General features: G+C 31.0%; 1 protein-coding gene across 1 annotated transcript in view; it reads right to left on the bottom strand.

Annotated features, from left to right (window-relative positions):
- Window positions 1-1,380: 1,380 nt before the first annotated feature.
- Window positions 1,381-18,746, bottom strand: part of LOC129219249 (homeobox protein 2-like) — a 79,173-nt gene continuing 61,807 nt past the window's right edge. The window contains exon 9 of the mRNA XM_054853575.1: window positions 1,381-7,821. Within this exon, the coding sequence (XP_054709550.1) occupies window positions 4,406-7,821 (3,416 nt within the window). The 3' untranslated portion in view covers window positions 1,381-4,405. The remainder of the gene's footprint in view (window positions 7,822-18,746) is intronic.

The following is an 18,746-nucleotide window of genomic DNA, read 5'->3' as shown; positions in this document are numbered from 1 at the left end:
AGAAACCTAAAAAAAAGTCAAGGGGCGTGAGTCTAAAAGTCACTCCTCCAAAAGCACGTTGCATAGAAAACAAGCCCATGGCGGAAAATCGAGAGAATGTCGATGCAAATTCGTTGTTATCGAACGGTTCAGTAATATTAAAAGCATATTTTTCAAACACTCAATTTCTCTTTTTTTAGTAAAAACTGAAAGAAAGTCATCGAATTTCTTTCCGTCCTAACCTCTGTCTCGGAAATTTTGTCGAAGACGGAAATCCGTCCTGAGACGGAAGGTCTTGCACCCATGCTTGGGATATATGTTTCTAAAAATTCAAATTAAAGCGAATTGTCACTAGCTCCAGCAACTATTATGACTAAAAACCAATTTATGCATCAATGATTAGCTATAAACATGAAATAATTAGTTTTAACTAAATTATTTTGCTACCAAAAACATATATTTATAAATCTAAAATTTTTGAAAATATTTTTTTCAATTCAAATAAATCATGCAAAATTTTTACATAGGTAAAAATTTATATAAAACAAATTTATTATGTTTTCTCTGAAAAATCTTATATGATACACAATAATTTTTCAATCACTAACAAATGAAAAAAAGATTTAATTGCAAAATGATTTTGCAAAATAAAAGAAGCTTAAAACATCCAGCAATAATGATGTAAAACTACTTGTGAACAGAGAAACATTTGAACATGATTTTATTTCTTTTGGCTTTTTAAAAATAAATATTTTATTTTATAAACAAATCATGAATCTAAAACTTATTTTCTAAAAAATAAAAGGTTTCAATTTGGCCACTGTTGGTGATATTTAGAGAGAAAACTATTGAATCACATTAAAATTGCCAATAAAGGGGAAATAACATTAAATTGGTGTATAAGGAAGACATGTGATGTACACATCAGCTCGTTTATTTAATTTTACGAATGAACTTTATTAATATTATTTTTATTATTATTTATTTTGGTAGTTTATACATTTGGGCACTGATTTTGTAATTAAAATTCGAAAATTCCATGTATTTTCCAGGTTTTAGAGGAAATATTAAAAATTCCCTGCATTTTCCCTGTTTCTTTTTTTTTTTTAATTACCTGTATTTTCCCTGTTTCTTCAGGTTTCCCTGTGGCGTAGCAACCCTGTGTTAAATTTTAAAGAAAAAATTTATAGCACAATAATTTTTTTAAGATAGACAGTTTATTTAAAACCCGAACAAGTTCGGGACGGGCAGCTAGTTACTAATTAAATAATTGTTGATAATCATCCAAAGAAAAAAATAGACCCACTACTTTTATTTTTTGCAGGGAAGGTATTGTGGGAAATTTTCTAGATGAACATGAATTCCTCCAAAGAATGAGTTAATATTAAGAGAATGCTACTTTGTGCAAGTATAATCGCAGAATCAGTCTGGTTTGTATCAATAGAGCAGAGATCAGAATAAGAATCATCAAAATGAAAGGAAAAATAATCAACAGAATTTTATTGTCTAAGCCTAATAGCTACAAGCACAAAAGCAAAAGTATTCTTTTTACATTACAGGAAATTTAGCTCAACAAAAATTAGCCACAAGTAATTTTCCGATACAAAATATGAAAATTTTATATAGAATGTATCAAAATATGTACATAGAACAATTTATTTACATAAAATACTTCACAATATTTAAATGAGTTGTAAAATATTGTTTAAATAATTACTGCTTTTAATTATAATCAATTTTGATGGCAATAAAAGAAAGATCAGCTCAGTTCGCAAAAAATAAAGCAGCAAATAATTTAGCCAGTCCACACCAAGCAACAAAGAATCTCTGATCTCATACACTAGGGCTACATTAAGTTGAGATAACTTACTTTATTATTCAATTTCAAATACAGTTGAACTCTGTTAATATGAAATGTCAACAATCCACGAGTTTGTTCATATTAGCTATTATTCGTGTCAACCGTAAATGAGTTAATAAAGAAATGCTTACTTATATTAGAAAAATATTACTACTAATACACATTGTAATCTAACTATTGGTACATTCAGAAAAAAAATCACTAATTTCTCAGAAAAGGATATGTTTGGAAAATATTGAAAAAGGAAGATAACAGAGAATCAGGAAAGAGGTTGTAAACTACAATGGAAGATGAAGTTTTATCTCCAAGTAAATTAAAATGTCCACAAGTAAACAAATGAACAAGCTTTATTTTCTATGCAAAATATTTAATGTTTTCTTCTAGATACACAATGGAACTTATGCTACCTAACAAAATGATGAATAATTTTCTAAAAAAGAAAATTGAAGAATTTAACCACGAACATTTTAAGTAAAAATATCAGGAAATTTTGTTTGTATTAACAGAGACTCTCGATTCAATGTACACATTATGCATGAAATTTTGAATGTAATTAAAGTCCAAAGCAAACTTAACGAATAAAATGTTTGTTCTAGCTGTGATTTCGTATTAATTGTGTTTGTATTAAGAGAGTTCAACTGTACTTGTTATATGATAGCAAATTTCTTTGAAAAAATTAGTTGAAAACAAATTTAAGAATTTTATCACCTTGTCAATGAATTAATTAGCCTTATATTTAAGGTTATTAAATAAGCTAAAAAATAAAATATACATGGATATCTTTTACAACTGTACTACATCCGATTTATCATTTAGCCATCAGTTATAACTTTCCAGGAATGAGCCTAACAAATTTAATTACCATCTATGATAAAGACAAAGACACATAATTAATTCAAAAACTTAAAAAGCATCATTTTGTACAAAATGAGTATTTAAACATATAGGCAATGAGTTTCAGAAGAGTAAGTAACCACTTGATCCACTAAATAAAACCACAGCTCAACTGTTTCACACATGAAGTAGCATTGGTTAAAATATCTAAACATTGAACAAGAAACTTAACAAATACAAAACATAACAAAAAATTACCATATTTTTCAAAAATATGTGTGAAGAATAAATCATAGAAGTAAAACATTCATACGTATGAGTAACCAATGAAGCACCAGAAGACACAAAATTATGGATATTGAATGAAAAACAAAGTCAGGGTTCCCACAAACTGCAAAATTAATTTCCCAGACATTCACAAACTGTCACTGATCCCATTATGATGCAATTTTATCAATATATATTTTTAAATATAATTATAAGTTTCCATCTTTCCTTTGTAATAGTTTTGTTTTTAGCAGTTTTGTAAACATATAAAAAATGGTGTAATTGTAACTAAGTAAATACAGATGTAAATGCTCAATCTATTAAGTGCATTTGACAAATATATAGCTCCAATTTGCCCAACTCAATACAACAAAAGTTTATATTGGGTTTTTACGATTATTGTTAAAACGGCAAAGATTTTTTCCTTGGCACAATACTATCCAAACACCACTAATAAACAAAACCACAACTGAATTTTTTACCATTTCAATGCAGATAATTTGCATAATTATATTTCAGTCAACTGCAGTCATAATATGTCTGCAATTATGTATGCAAATACATAGTGTATGCAAATTTGTGCATTATTCATGTTGGAATTCATAAAGCACTAAGTAAAACACAGCTAAAGTATGTTTTGACTGAGTAAAATTTTATATGCATATAATTTTCCCAAATGCTATTCAACGCTCTAACTCCCCCCCCCCTACCCTCTTCTGATTATGTTTACCTTTTTTTTCATGCTATAATTTATGCTTCTGAACTTTTTTTTTTTTGAATCTCTTTCACCTAGCTTTGTTCAGCAATTTCAAGATAGGTTTTAATAAGTAGGGTAATCTAACCAGTGAATGAACACATGTAGATGAATATAGCTTTTAATTACATAAAAAAAGGTTTAAAACTTTTCTCAAAGATGAACTAGAAGCAGTAACTTCTTTCTATACAATTTCAAAAAGAAAACAACTAGAAAAAGTTGTGTTTTTTCACTGGTTACATATGTTTATTTAGTTGTCTACTGTACCTTTTTCCGCCCCACTCCTCCAAAGAAAAAAACACACATGACACAGAACCAAAAAACTTCTCACAATTGAAAAATAATAATTATGTACATTGCTTTTACAGTCATGTGCAAAATGCTAGTTTTAATCAATGATACGAGTTTTTGAAAATATGAGTTCTGCATGTGCGTTCATTAACTAGTCAGTCTATCCTATACAATAAAAGAAAATATAACAGCTTATAGGAACTTATGGTTGACTTGCTAAGTAGAGTCAATTTAATACAAATTTAGTCAAATTCTCTGACATAAACAACTTAAGAAAACATATCCCTGACCTCTAACAATTTTTTACCTTTTTTGACTGTAGAAGTTTGTGAGAACACTGAAAGGTCATTAACAACATAAGAAGTAAAATTTACATCAGCACTGAATTTAAGTATTGAGCAGCACTTCAAAACAAAGAATTAACTGTTTATTGTGTCTGATTCATGATCTTTAATATTTTCGGTAATATGAATTAAATCATCACTGTTTTCAGCATTACTATCTGCTTCCTCACTCACTGTTGACCAGCCACCATCATCTGACTGATTTAAGGCACTTGCATTTTCGTTGTCATCTTGTAAGTTTTCACTTAATTGCAAAGGATGAGATTCTATTCTTTTGGCAGGATTTATATTATTCTCCTCTTTAATAGCATCACACTGTTTCTCATAGTCACTTTGACTAGACTGAATATGTTCTTGCTTTAAAAATGATTTATCAGTGCCATGGGCACCATCAACAGAAAATCCAGTATCAAAAATAGGGACTAAATCAGGAAATTTTACACTTGTCGTGAGAGGTTGAGAAGAATTCTCAGTACATACTTTAGGCAGTTGCTTGGGGCATACTGAATTACAATTCTGCATTCCTATATGTGGATTGCTAGAGCATGTTTTTGCATCATTTTTATCCACACTAGTAAAATTAGTATCTTGCACATAGGCATTTTGATTTGCTTGCAACATATCTGGTAGAACTACTTGTGCATTTGACTTTGGATTTGATTTCAGCATGTCTGGAAGAACTACCTCATTTTTAAAGTCAGTTTTTTCAGGAATCCCATCACTTTTTTTGTTGGTAGCAAAAGTTTCTGAAGTAAAAGCAAGATCTTCATCAGGTATGTTACACGTTTTGCAATTTTTTTCATTTCCCCCCACCAGTACAGTATTTTCATCAGTAGCAACAGTTTCAGAAGTTTTAGAAATATGTTCGTCAATATGCATGTAATCAGTTTTTTCAGGATTTTCTTCATTTTTTTCAGTAAATTCACTTTTTCCATCACAAGCAGAAGTTTCAGAAGTAGAATTATCACCCTCCTGAGCTATGTTAATTTTCTCTCCACAAACAGTGTCGTCATGAGACAATAAAGAAAGAATTTCCTTATTATCTTCAAAATGCTTCTCACATTTTGAATTTTTTTCCGTATCACATGGAAGATTTACATTTTGAAATTCTGGAAGCATTGTATGACCTTTGGTGTTTGTACCCCTTATTGCATCAAATTGTTCAGGAGTATAAGAGTTCAGAGAATCAGACTCCACCATCACATTTTGACTGACACTAGACATTTCTGAATTATGTACTTGCATATCAGAAGAAGCATTTACTTTATCACATGAATCATGAGGAGTATAACTGGTCTCAAGATGTGAAGAAGTTTCGCAATCAGTTTTAACATTAGTGTTAGCACAATCATCAACATTCTCTTCATCATTTACAGGTTGAGTTTTAGATGTATTATCAAAATGAACTACTACATGAATTGTATTGTTATCATTCAGTTTCACCTCTTTGCCTTCAAAAAATTTTGAATCTCCATCATCTATGTAATCATCGGAGTAATTCATCTGTTTTAAAGCACATTCATATAATTTACTATTTTCTTCCTCCAAGACATTTGACTCATCATCACTGCCACTATGATTGAAATGAGAGCCTTCATTATTCTTTACTGAAGAAATTTCTTCAGGAAATAATTCTGATTGATCTTTATCCACACATTCATCTACATGACATGCTACATTTTTTAAAGCACCAGCCATGCTTGCTCTGTTCATATGCTCTGTTTCTTTTGATTCCAACCATCCTTCATCTGATTTACTGTAACTATTTTGAACACAATCAGGTTGTTCCCAATTGTTTGTGGGTTCAGGTTTTGCTAAATAAACATCATTTTCAACCATGTTGTTTTCTTGAAAATGTGTTTTCTTAAAAACATCCGATTGATCAATATCTGCCCATTCATCAACATCATGAGCTACATCTTTTGAGGAAAAAGTCCCAGACTTTGTATTATAATCCTGTTCTGTTGAATCCAGCCATCCTTCATCATACTTATCATTGTTATTTCGTGAAGAAAATATTTTTTTCTTAGTATATTTATTCTCTGTTGAAGCAAAATGAGAGCCCTTTTCAACACTTTTTCTTCGAGGATTTGTTTTCCTAAATGATTCTGATGGATTAATATCTACCCATTCACCTTCATCCTGATTTACATTTTTGGGGGAAATAATCCCATGTGCATTATTTTTATACTTCTTTTCAGCTGAATACTCACATTCTTTATTAGTTCTAGCATTGTTATCCTGTGAACGCTGTTTCCAACTGTTTGCAGATTCATTTTTTGGTGCATCAAAATTCGAGCTTTTTTCCACATTCTTTCTTCCAGTGTTTGTGTTTCCAAAAACATGTGACTGATCAATATCACCCCATTCATGGTTCTCATTTACATTTTTTGCGGCATGAGTTATACGAGTATTGTTTTTATATTCCTTTTGTGATGAATCCATCCATCCATCATTTGATTTAGCACTGTTATTTTGAGTGTGATGATGTTTTTTCCAGTTGTTTGAGGAATCATTTTCTGTTGACTCCAACCATCCATCATTTGATTTTGAATGATCAATTTTAACATCTCCCCAAGTATCACTTTCTTCAACATATTTAGACTTGTGGGATGACTCTCGTTTTTGATGAACATGCATGCTTTTAGAATTGGATTGAGCAGAAAATCTTTGCCCATGACACTCAGCATTTGATTTTGATGATTGCACAACATATTTTTTATTTTTCTCAAAACTCCTTCTATTATCATCTTGTCTTTGTAAATGTGATTTGTCATAGTTACGAATGTCAGAAGGAATACTATCACTATTTTTATAAGTGGTATGAGCAGAGTATGAGTTTTGTTGATGAGTTTGTTTGAGTTTTGACCCTTTGTCTACAGATTGATTTTTTGTCAGATGACTGGCAGGTTTTACATTCTCCCATGTGTCATCATAAGAATGTTGAAACTTTTTATGTGAGCTAGACAAACCTCTAGTGTTGTTACTTTTCTCTTTGCATGCATTTTTTGAGTCATTTCCCTGTTCCCAAGAATCAGAACTATTAATAGAATTTACCCAATTTTCCACCCTACTCTGCTTATGCTGATTTTCTGCAAGTTCATCATCTGTCCAAGTCTCACCAGCATGTGGACTTTTGCGATTATCAAGATTGCGTGTATCAGGATCACTTGAACTTGAATTTGCCGCTCGACTATTTTTCTTTTCGGCATCTCTTGAATAATTGGATCTATTTCTTTCATTGGAATTAAATGCTGCTGAACCCCTTCCCCTGGGTCTCCACGAGTTTCCTCTCACATTTTGCCTTTCATAATTAGATCCGGTCACACCACGATTTTCCGATGATCGAAACGGATTATTACCAGTCCCAAATTTTTTGTTACAAAAGCTGTTTTGGCCGTAGTCATCATATTTATGCTGTGTATTTTTTGACTGTGTGTAAGTAGAATTTGTCCAGTTATCCTCTCTTTTATCAGTTCTCCAATCAGATCCTGGAAATCATACAGATAACAAGTTTTAAAAATTTAACATGAGCATATAGCACAAAAATAGCAAAAATTTAGTAAAGTTCTTTCCTATTGAGAGAAAATGTCTCCCCCCTATTTTTTGGGAGGGGGGACGGACAAATGTATTACATACATGTGACTTCTCAAAACCAAAAAAGTTGAAAGTATTTTGCGGAAATGAGTGAAAGACTGAAAATTCTGAAATTCCCTTCAGTAGTGGAAAATTCTCATAGTCTTAAAAATTTTCAATTCAATGGAAACAAACACGTTTTAAAAGTGTCAGTTTTTTAGCATATTAATTACTTAAAAGGAACTGGTTCATCTTGGTATATTTTTGTTACTGATTGCTTAAATGATTTGTTAACTTTTTATAAGACATAAAGCACATCTATATTTTAAAATTAAAATTTTAATAAATATACAAAGAACCTTAATTTATTTATTTCATACTATATTATTCCCTAAAAAAAGTACGATTCTTGGGCAGGATGCAAAACAATTGCACGCTGAAAGCAGTACATGCATTTCTTCGCTTGTATGTGAAAAAGTAGCTTACATTATTTTAGTGTTTCTGAAACTGAGTAGCAATCTTTAAACATCTGCTATTTGGGTTTTACATATTATTTTTTTTTCTAAAAAGTGGAGACTATAAAGCATGCTAAGCAAAAAAGTAAAGTTATTTTTACTATCATAGAGTTTTTTTTTTTTTTTTTGTTAAATTACTGTATTTCTCTTAAAAACCACATGCATGGTATTAAAATGAGCTTAAATGGAATGTAATAAACATGGTTATGATTAGAAATGCTCGATTTTCTTATTCATACATGAATGGTTTTGCAATCCTAATTCGTAATTTGAGGGTTATTTTCATGATCGCAATTTTTGTTAACTTCTGATTTTATTCTGAATTAAAGTCAACAACATGACCTTTTAGATTTCTTGTAGTCACATTACTTTTTTTTTCATAAAACAAGCTCTAATATTAATGTAATTATCAAGAAAATTTGTAAATCCAAACTGTGGTGTACCTCATATTTTTGTTTAGCTGAGCCTTAATTGTAATCAGTCTGTAATTAACAATAAGGACATATGGATGCTTCAATTGCCAAATCGATTAACTCCACTTTAAAAAAAAATCATTTCTGCTCAAATAATGCTTAATCAATGCTTAGCATGTGAATTTATATTAAAGTTTTTGCTCAGTACATTTCTGATCATGTGATGGCAGATAATGTAAGACGAGGGTATCTTCTTTCTAACTTTTCTCGACTTTTTGTTTTATGGAGTTAATCGATTTGGCAAGTGAGGCATCCATATAAAACTGAATGAATAAATGTCCCAGTTTATTATTTCTTTGGTTGGATTAAAAGCTTGAAAATTTCCTGGGTTTTGTGAATATATTTACTAAGTATTGTTAGGAAAAAACTTTTGGAAATACTTCCCCAATTTATAAATCAAAACCATCAACTATGAACCTGGTTTTTCCTATTACAGTGCTTGATTTATATGCAGGTATATATGATACACATTTTTATGTAACAAATATTTCATTAAAAAAATCAGCATTAACTGACAACAAATATTTATACTACTAAAATAAGCTTGGATCATCATGTAATTAGTAACTTCTACTCTAGTAGTGGTGGAAACTGATTTATAAAAACACTGTTCATTAGCAAAAGCTCCAACAACATTGATTTAAAATGAATGAAATCTCATGCTTCATACATGCTGTGTATAAAAAGTTATGTACAAATGTAAAATTTAATACAGTTACAGTAGAGTCTCGAAAATCCGAGATTCCGTTTAATTGGAGGTGATTTATTTGTATTTTGGGTAGGGGAGAAGGGGGCTAGTGTGGACAAATTTTGAATTTTTCTGAAAAAAAAGTATACTAAGTACAGTTTTAAATAAGTTTGATTTTTTATAACAATAATTTGCACTTATTTTAATTGATATATTAAAACATTTGGCCAAACAGTTATTTAATAAAAAAAATTTCAAAAAAGGTTGCTTAGTGTGGTCAAGCTAAGGGGCTCGCGTGGACAAGCTAGAATGCTAATTAAGCAATGTAAACAGTGGATTCAAAAACATAAATAAATAAGTGTTAATCTAAATAGCAGATTCCTTAGCTAATGTTAACCTTAACAAAGCTTATTTTTTTTAATAACAAAAGTTTAAGATATTATTCGTAACTATAAATTGTCTAAAAATAAAGAAATTATTTTATAGACAAATTCAAGTGTTTGAAAGTTACTATTCCCTTTTAGTTAGATAAAAAAAATCTATTTTATTGCAGAATAGAATTTTTTTTTACTTTACACTATTATTGAAGATATCAACATTAAATGTTAAATGTGAAATGCAGAGGAGAAAATGCACCGTAAAAATAATTTAGAAATGTTCCTGGAAATTAATAGGCAGCTCTTCCATATGCCCAATTTCTGTCAATAACATTACTTGCAAAACCCAGGAACGTTTTCTGCTAAAAATCATTAACCTTTGTGAAACTAGCCTTTGATCTTTCCGAAGAAATGGGAGATCTCTCATTGAGAGCTTAGTGAACCTGGATGGGCCGTAATCGGGTGTGAGACGATACATTTAATAAATATTCAGTAAATCTTTAAACTGGTAGCTAAAAATATTTTTCACACCATTGGGGAGTCTACATTCATGCACATTGAAGCAATTCAGAAAACTATTTTCCAAAGATAATTGATTTTATGGGGAAATGGGTAGAAACCCGTGAAATCATGCAACTTTCAACGTAAATAATCAATAACGCTTCGGATTTTTTTTACAGTGTGCTACTAGCATTGATTCTTGCGCTGGTAGTTTCCCTACAATTTCATTTCACGATACTTGGGACATATATTTTCCAACGTGGAAAAAGAATAATTTTCTGTACTTCAAAGAACTATTTTGTTCAACTTTTCCTCAGAAAAAATGCATAATGAAATCAGTTGATTTGTATACGGCCTCCACTTGTCCAACATAGTGTAAAATGCTAATTTTTTTCCATAAAGTTGACCAACACAAAGTCATTAAGGCTTATGTCATTGGTAATTTGAATTATAAACAAATAATAATAAAAAATGTGTGAAAATGACAGAATTCCTTGGTAAATTGATTTATCATCTTTCAATAAGCAAACTCATTTAGTAAAAAAAAAAGCTTAAAAAGGTGCAAAAACACACAGAATCCTTTCTAAATGTCATTATTTTATCATTTCCAATTAATCATTTCATGAAGCAATTGGTAAAAAATAAAATCCCAAAATTTAATATGATGAAGAACTAGATAAAATCATTCGTAAAAGAACTCATCACTTTACGAAAATCTATCTTATTTTGTAAATGAAACCTAAAATAGGAAAAAGTGGGACATAAAATCCTTTGTAATTGAATGCATACTTGTCAGGCAAATAACATAAAATATATTATATTTTATTCCTTATTTTTTTCTCACTCAAAGCTGCAAGGGATTAGTGTGGACATAAGTCCACAGAAACTTCATTACCATGTATCCACAATAGCCCCATCACCGAGTGTCCACTCTAACCCTATGGGGCAAATTTTTTTGATTAAACCTTTTAATTATTAATTAAAACTATGCAAGGCAGAACTGAATATCAAAATATATATTTAATACATTTATTTATGATATATTATCTCTTTTTACTTGAAATAATAAATTAAAAAAGTTTAATTTAACAATTAAAAGAAAATCCAAAATTTACTTTTCCACTATGAAAACTTTCTTTTGTAATTTGCTATTGAAGTATCAAGTGTGCTGTCATGAAACTACACATGGAAGTGCATGTTGGTGTTGTCATTATGCATTAATTAACAGAGAAATTTTGAACAACAAACAACAGAAATATTCCAGATGTCCACAATAGCTCCCTTCTCCCCCACACTTTTTTTTAACAGCTAAAAGATTATTTGCAATAAAATCTGAATATCAGTATCTTTTCACTATTGCAAAGCGTTATAAACTGCAAAATAAAGATGTTGAGAGGTATGTATCAACAATGCAATTGCTAATAAATATTCATTAATTACTATAGATGGGTTAATTTCCTATCCCAGATGCCTCAAATCAACTAACTTGATACAAAAAAGGACTTAAAATTAATTTTGCTCTTCCACAAAGAACAAAGAAGTAGCGCTTTTCAAATGTTCGATTTCAATCAACAGACAACACATCACATACGCAATTTGATGTCATGTGAGTTGAATAAACGAAATTTTAATCTTCTACGACTTACTGCTTTTGAGTTATACGATGTACATACACATGCCCACACACATTCAAATGTCATGACAAAAAATATCAAAATGAATTCAAGGACAGCCAAAATGTATTTTTTTGGTTGAATACAAATTCACACACAAAAATACTTTTAGACATCATTAGAAAAACTTATCAAAATTCGTTTAGAGGGAATCAAAAAAAGGTGAGAGAAAATCTTTGCAGAGGCACCACATGCTTTTTATTGTACTAGGAAGCAAAAGGTGCAGGAACCTACACTGTTCGAATAGTGTCAAATTTTAAAATCTAAGAATTTTCCGCATAATCCGAGTTTTCAGTTTTCTGAGGTGGCTTGAGCCCGAATTACCTCGGATTTTCGAGATTCTACTATACTATCAAAAATTTCCAGCATTGCCTGGATCAGTAATAATTATGAGAAACAATTGCTAGTTTAATTTGTTAACTGTTTTAACTGAAAGAACTAAAAACACAAAGCTTTGAAGTTATTAAAAATAGAGCTTCTTCCCTATCCATAAAAGTAAAATAGCAATAAGTATAAACAAAATAGTATAAGCACAATATAGTATTCATTTAGAAACGAAAGCACGACGTTTAAGCACAAACAAATTTGAAGAACTTCCAAAATATAAAATTAAACTTTCAATTGTTTAAAAAGAATTATCAGTTGATTTATTTATTTATTATTAATTTTTCGGAATATAGAATGTCAAACCATCTCTATACGGCTATTGAAGTAAATGTTTAAAAAAATGTAGCCGCACATAATCCCCTTATACTTGCTTTAGTTATCCTGGGAATTTTCAATTATTGTAGGTTCTTCGTACGATTTAAAACGTTACCAAATTTGTGGTAGGGTTGGTTGGGGGAAGTGGGTCACTGGGGAAAGCGGGTCACTCCCCCCCCCCAAACTGAAATTTGGATAAAGTTTTAAAACTTTTTCACAATGATCGAGTAATATTTCATCACCGTGAATTGGTTTTGCATTTATTTGGGTTTGGTGGGTTTTTTTTCTTGGTCATGTCAAGTGATCCAAAGTTTTTTCCCTTACCTCCTTCTATTTCTTTGAAATTTGGCTCATACATTGTATCCTTTGAGGTAATCAAAAGTCCAAATTTTTAGATTTTTATCTCTTTTATTTTTTTATTTATGAGACTTCAATTTTTAGAAAAACCCTCTTTTTTTCATGGATGCTGAAACATAAAATGAATGATAACTCAGCTTCAACTACAGATAGAAAGATTTGGTAAAAAGCATTTTAAAGTACATTAGTTACTGTTTAATATGATATGCAACATGACATTTCATAAACAGTTTCGTTTTTAAAAAAATAAATTTAAAATTCAAATTTCTCGGAAAACAGATAACAAATTTTTTTCAAAAAAAAATCTCAAAAATTTGTGTGTATTTTATCTTTGTTTGTACAAAATTTCAAGTTGGGATCTCAATGCCATATTTTTTTTTTTGAATTTTTGAATAAAATTTGATTTAACACTAGAACCGCGGAAATTTCCGTATACCTAAAACCGCAGGCAGGGGTCAATTTGACCCAAAGCTTAAAATGGGTTCTTTGATGTTTAGAAGGAGGTAAAAAAATATTTTTGATGAACAAGAGTAATACTAAGATTATACAATATAATAGTAAGATATAAAATTCTCTCCCATTAACTGTAATCATTTATTCATTTCACTTTGTAGTGTAAATTTCCTCCCGTAGTTTTTCTGCTATTACATTGTCCAAAAAAATTAGATACGGTATCTTCATTCGAGGAAATATTTTCTTCATCTGCGGGCACATATTCATCATCGCTGAAAACAAATTCTTCATCATTATCGTTTTCGGATTCATTTTCCGATAATTGTTGCATATATTCGAGGGCCTTGCCATTTGTAACAAAAGTTCCAGATTTTATTTCATCTGGATTTGAATTCGACAACTTTTTCGTTTACGTACATATTGCCTTTTCCACCCATAAGTAGTTTTTCTGCTAGTACATTGTCCAGAAAAATTAGATACGGTATCTACATCCGAGGAAATATTTTCCTCATCTGGGGGCAGATATTCAGCATCGTTGAAAACAATTTCTTCATCATTATCGTTTTCGGATTCATTTTTCGATAATTGTCGCATATATTCGAGGGCATCGTTAACTGTTAATTTACGCCTATTTCTTCCAGCCATTTTCACTTCAGATCAATTTTATCTCTGTGTAAACAAGGCCCAAAAAAATCGAACAGACTGGTACAATCAAACTATCCAAAGCAATGCAAACAACCAGTTGTGAAGTTATAAAGAACTGGATGTGCACCAGTTCACCACTTTCCCTTCTAGGCCGAAACAAAAAACATCAGAAAGAAAACATTCCTTGAGTACACTAACCAGACGCATTATTCCCACAAGGAAGGATAATGTTAGGGGAGGGGGGGGGGGCGTATGCAACACTTGTTACTACTATTGCAGATGCCCCCCCCTCCTGCACTTCTGTTATCAGTAACAATTTACTGACCTTGAAGTATTGTTCTGCTTTCATCTGGGAAATGGAGAGAGGACTGAAAATGCATTTCCTATTCTAGGAAACGTTGAACTGCAACTTTAGTGCTTGTGATTATAATGGGATCAAAATGACCCATTCTGCAGTTTTAGGTATAAGTATTAAAAACAGAAAAGTGGTAAGTATTTAACGTATCATAATTTCACAGATTATTATTGGTATAAAAATAGAAAAAGTCACAACTTTTTTTTCAATTTCGTTCGTAACTTTTTGAAGAAATCGGAAACAAAATTGCTTTTGGGTCAAAATGACCCCATCCGCGGTTCTAGTGTTAAGAAAGATGAATTTTTTCAGATTCTATTTAGTTAAATATGGGGTTCTCTTACTTGTGATGGTCTAGTAAGTACTAGTAATTAATCATGACTATGCTTGAAATAAGCTGACATAAATGTGTAGATTGTTAATCCCCCCTCCCCTGCCCCCGCCACACCACCATCTTTTTTTTTTTTTTCAAAACTGTATTCAAAAAATAAATAAATAAATAAAAAAGCTGGCTGTATAAAAAAAGTAATAATCATAACAAACTGAGATGCTGCCAAACATCAGTAGTGACTAAGGCTTATAAATGGGGGGGGGGGGGGGTCATAAAACTAAAAGTCAGGAAAACTTTAACAGACAAAAAGAACCACACTCATTTGCAGATTTTTTTTTCTTTGGAAAGTAGGACCGTAGGGCGAAGATGAGGGGGGGGGGGGAGGCAATCTGGAATGAAGCTTAACAACATAGAAGGTTATGCTCAAACTAGCTCAAAATTTGTTTGATCTATAACTGCTTTTAATATATGTATAAATATATCTCGTTGCATTACTCTCATTTACAACAGAAATTAAAAGGAAAACTAGCAGTAAAGAAAGGAAAAAAACAGCTGCCTTCCAGATGTTGAAGAAAGACAGTTATGTGGACATACATATGATCTGATACTTTGATTTATTTTTAGTTTAGCAAGAAAAGAATGGAAAAACACTGAAACAACATGGGGGGAAACACTACTATTTTGCTAGGATCTTGGGGCAAACTATTTCTTTCCTCCCTCTAAAAGTGAAGGTTGGTGCAGGTGTGAGTGATGAAATGAATCATAACTTTCCTTATCAGATATTAAATTAGTAAAGTACACTTTGTGAAGTTAAGATCGATAAAAAAAAAAAAAAAACTTTGTCTGAAAAAAAAACATATGGGGCAAAAAAATCCTTAATTCAATCCCCGGGTGAAGCATGATACTAATATAGTGTTAATCGTATGTTTGGGTGAGAGGGGGGGAATGTACTTCGTCTTGTTTTAAAGAAGAACAGTTATCCACTTTTTATACGTTTACTCTTCATTTTGTTTTATTTTATTTGCTTGTTTATTTATTTTTTTTCTTGCATTTTGAAAACAGTTTTGAAAAAAAAAAAAAAAAAGATTAAAAGTAGTGTGTGGGGGGGGGGGGGATGCTTACCGATCTACAAGTTTGTGCCAACTCATTTCAAGCATAACCATGTTTACTTACAACTCACTAGACCATCACTAGTAAGATAACCGCATATTTAACTAATCAGAATCTTAAAAATATCATTATTTCTTAAGTCAAATTTTATTCAAAAATTCATAGAAACATGATCCCATTTTGATCCCAACTTGAAATTTTGCACAAACAAAGATAAAATACACACAAAGTTTTGAGAATTTTTTTATAAAAAATTCATTATTTAAATTTTAAATTAATTTTTTTAAAAAGGAAAATATTTATAAAATCAGTTATGTTGCATATCATATAAAATACAGGGTCCATTATGAAAGTAATGAGCTTAATATTTTTTTTGACGCGACGATAGATGGCAGCACGGTAAAACCGGCTGGGAAATGTGGTGCGGGATATGCCCTTTCAATGCATCCAGTCGTCAGTTGCTTTCGAGCAGTGTGAGCGGAGATAAGTGCCTCCGCTTGAAGTATGTTTTCAACTTTTGTAACATAACGCAATGGAGCGTTCGCTTGAACAATGATACGCCATAAAGTTTTGCGTGAGGTTTGGAAAAAATGCAACCGAAACATTCCAGATGCTGCAAGAAGCCTTCAAGGACGATTGCATTTCAAGATCACAGTCTGGGAAGTGGCACAAGGCATTCAAAGAGAGCCAGGAGGAGGTCGCCGACGAACCCCGTTATGGATGTCCCCCTCCCCCCGGTGATCCCTCACCACCTTACAGTCCCTACTTAGCTTCATGTGACTTCTTTTTGTTTCCGCGACTAAAGACAGAGAGAGAGAGAGAAGAAAGGAAAACATTGGGGAACCTTGGGAAACATCCAACACCATGTTACAACGTTCCTGAGAGGCATTCCCTTGGAAGAGTTTCAGGGTGCCTTTCAGGCGTAGCAAACACGTCTCCGCAAGTGTATTGATGCAGGAGGAATGTATTTTGACGAATATTGAACCTTTGTACAAATTACGATCAATAAATATATTTTGCCAGTAAATGCTCATTACTTTCATAATGGACCCTGTAGCAACTAATATACTTGAATGCTTTTCACCAAATCTTTCTATCTGTATTTGATGCTGAGTTATCATGCATTTTATGTTCAAGCACTCATGAAAAAAAGAGGGTTTTTCTAAAAATCAGAGTCTCATAAATAAAAATTTAAAAAAAAAAAGATAAAAATCTAAAAACTTGAACTTTTGATTACCTCGAAGGGTGCAATCGATGAGCCACATTACAAAGAAATACAAAAAGGTGAGGGAAAAAATGTCTGAAATTTTGGATCACACTTGACATGGAATGACCCCATAGCAATTAATTAAAAAAAATTCTAAAAAATGTTTTTTTGCAAATTCAAGCAACAATTTTCAAAGAAGTGTTTCCAGGTTAGTTACTATTATTTTTTTTGTGATCATTAATTTTTCAAGTATAGTTTACTTTAAAGTGCATGCTGTAACAAGAATTTTTGCATAAAATGTTATTAATAAGTGTTTAAGAGGAGGAGTCCCACTTACCTTGTAAATTTTCGCTATATGGGGTAAAAAAGGGTACCCATATAATAGTGAAGATTTTAAAATTAAAACCAACTGTAATTAAATATTTGTATTAGTGAAATACAAGAAAACTATGATGACCTAGTAGAAATTGATAGTTTAGCTACAAAAACTGCTAAAGCTGGTGATTATGAATTTGTGAAACATACATCAAAGTAAACCATAGAGTATTTGTAGGTCTAATGTTGGAAATTAATGATACAAATTTAAAAAAAAAAAAAATACTGCTGAATTTGCAAGAACGAATGGAAATAGTGGCTTTTTACTGGCCTGGTGCAGATGATATTGGAATTATAACTGAGGATGAAGTTGGGTATGATAGTTGTTCTTCCTTAGTCAACTTTAAATACACACAGCCTTTTCAGTGTTTCCTATTTATTTTCCAGCTTATAGTTTTGGCTATTTACCAAAATTGATCTTAAATCAACTGTACTACGTTCATTCAACACACCTTTATATCTCAAAGTAAAATATATACCTATGGGTTTTCAATACATTTCACAAATGAAATTGCTTTAAAATTTTCCCTGATACAGATTAAAAAAGACAGTAAATATCTCATAAATAAATGCGCTTACAAAAAAATAATTCATACTAAAAGTTTACACACTTTATCGAGTAAAACCCTATAACCCCTTTTTTAGATATGCTTGATTTAAATTTAAATAAAAGGGGGATGACCCACTTACCCCTTATTATGGGGCAAGTGAGACACCCATCTGGCTTTTTTTAAACTACAATTGTAAAGAATATTTAAAGCATTAGTTTAGAAAATGATGATGAACTTTTGTTTATTAATAATGTCTAAGATAAAATAAGACAATAAGTTTAAATTTTTTTTTTGCTTCAAAATATTTGTATAAGTTTTTGAAAATGAACTGTTCTTAAAAGGGGCCCCACTTACCCCAACCAACCATTTATTATTTGTCAATCTTGTGAGAAAACATTACTTTAAGATTTGACTTGAGAAAAGTTTTGAACAGTTAGATGAAAAGCAAAAATATTCAACAATGCAACAATTCTAGTTATCGACAGAGTTATGATGATACACTAAATACCGAATTGGGTTGATGAAAGCCT

Source organism: Uloborus diversus, chromosome 3 (assembly GCF_026930045.1).
Source record: "Uloborus diversus isolate 005 chromosome 3, Udiv.v.3.1, whole genome shotgun sequence".
Lineage (NCBI taxonomy): Eukaryota > Metazoa > Arthropoda > Arachnida > Araneae > Uloboridae > Uloborus > Uloborus diversus.
The sequence above is the reverse complement of the archived record's forward strand: the minus strand, read 5'-3'. Positions and strand labels throughout refer to the sequence as shown.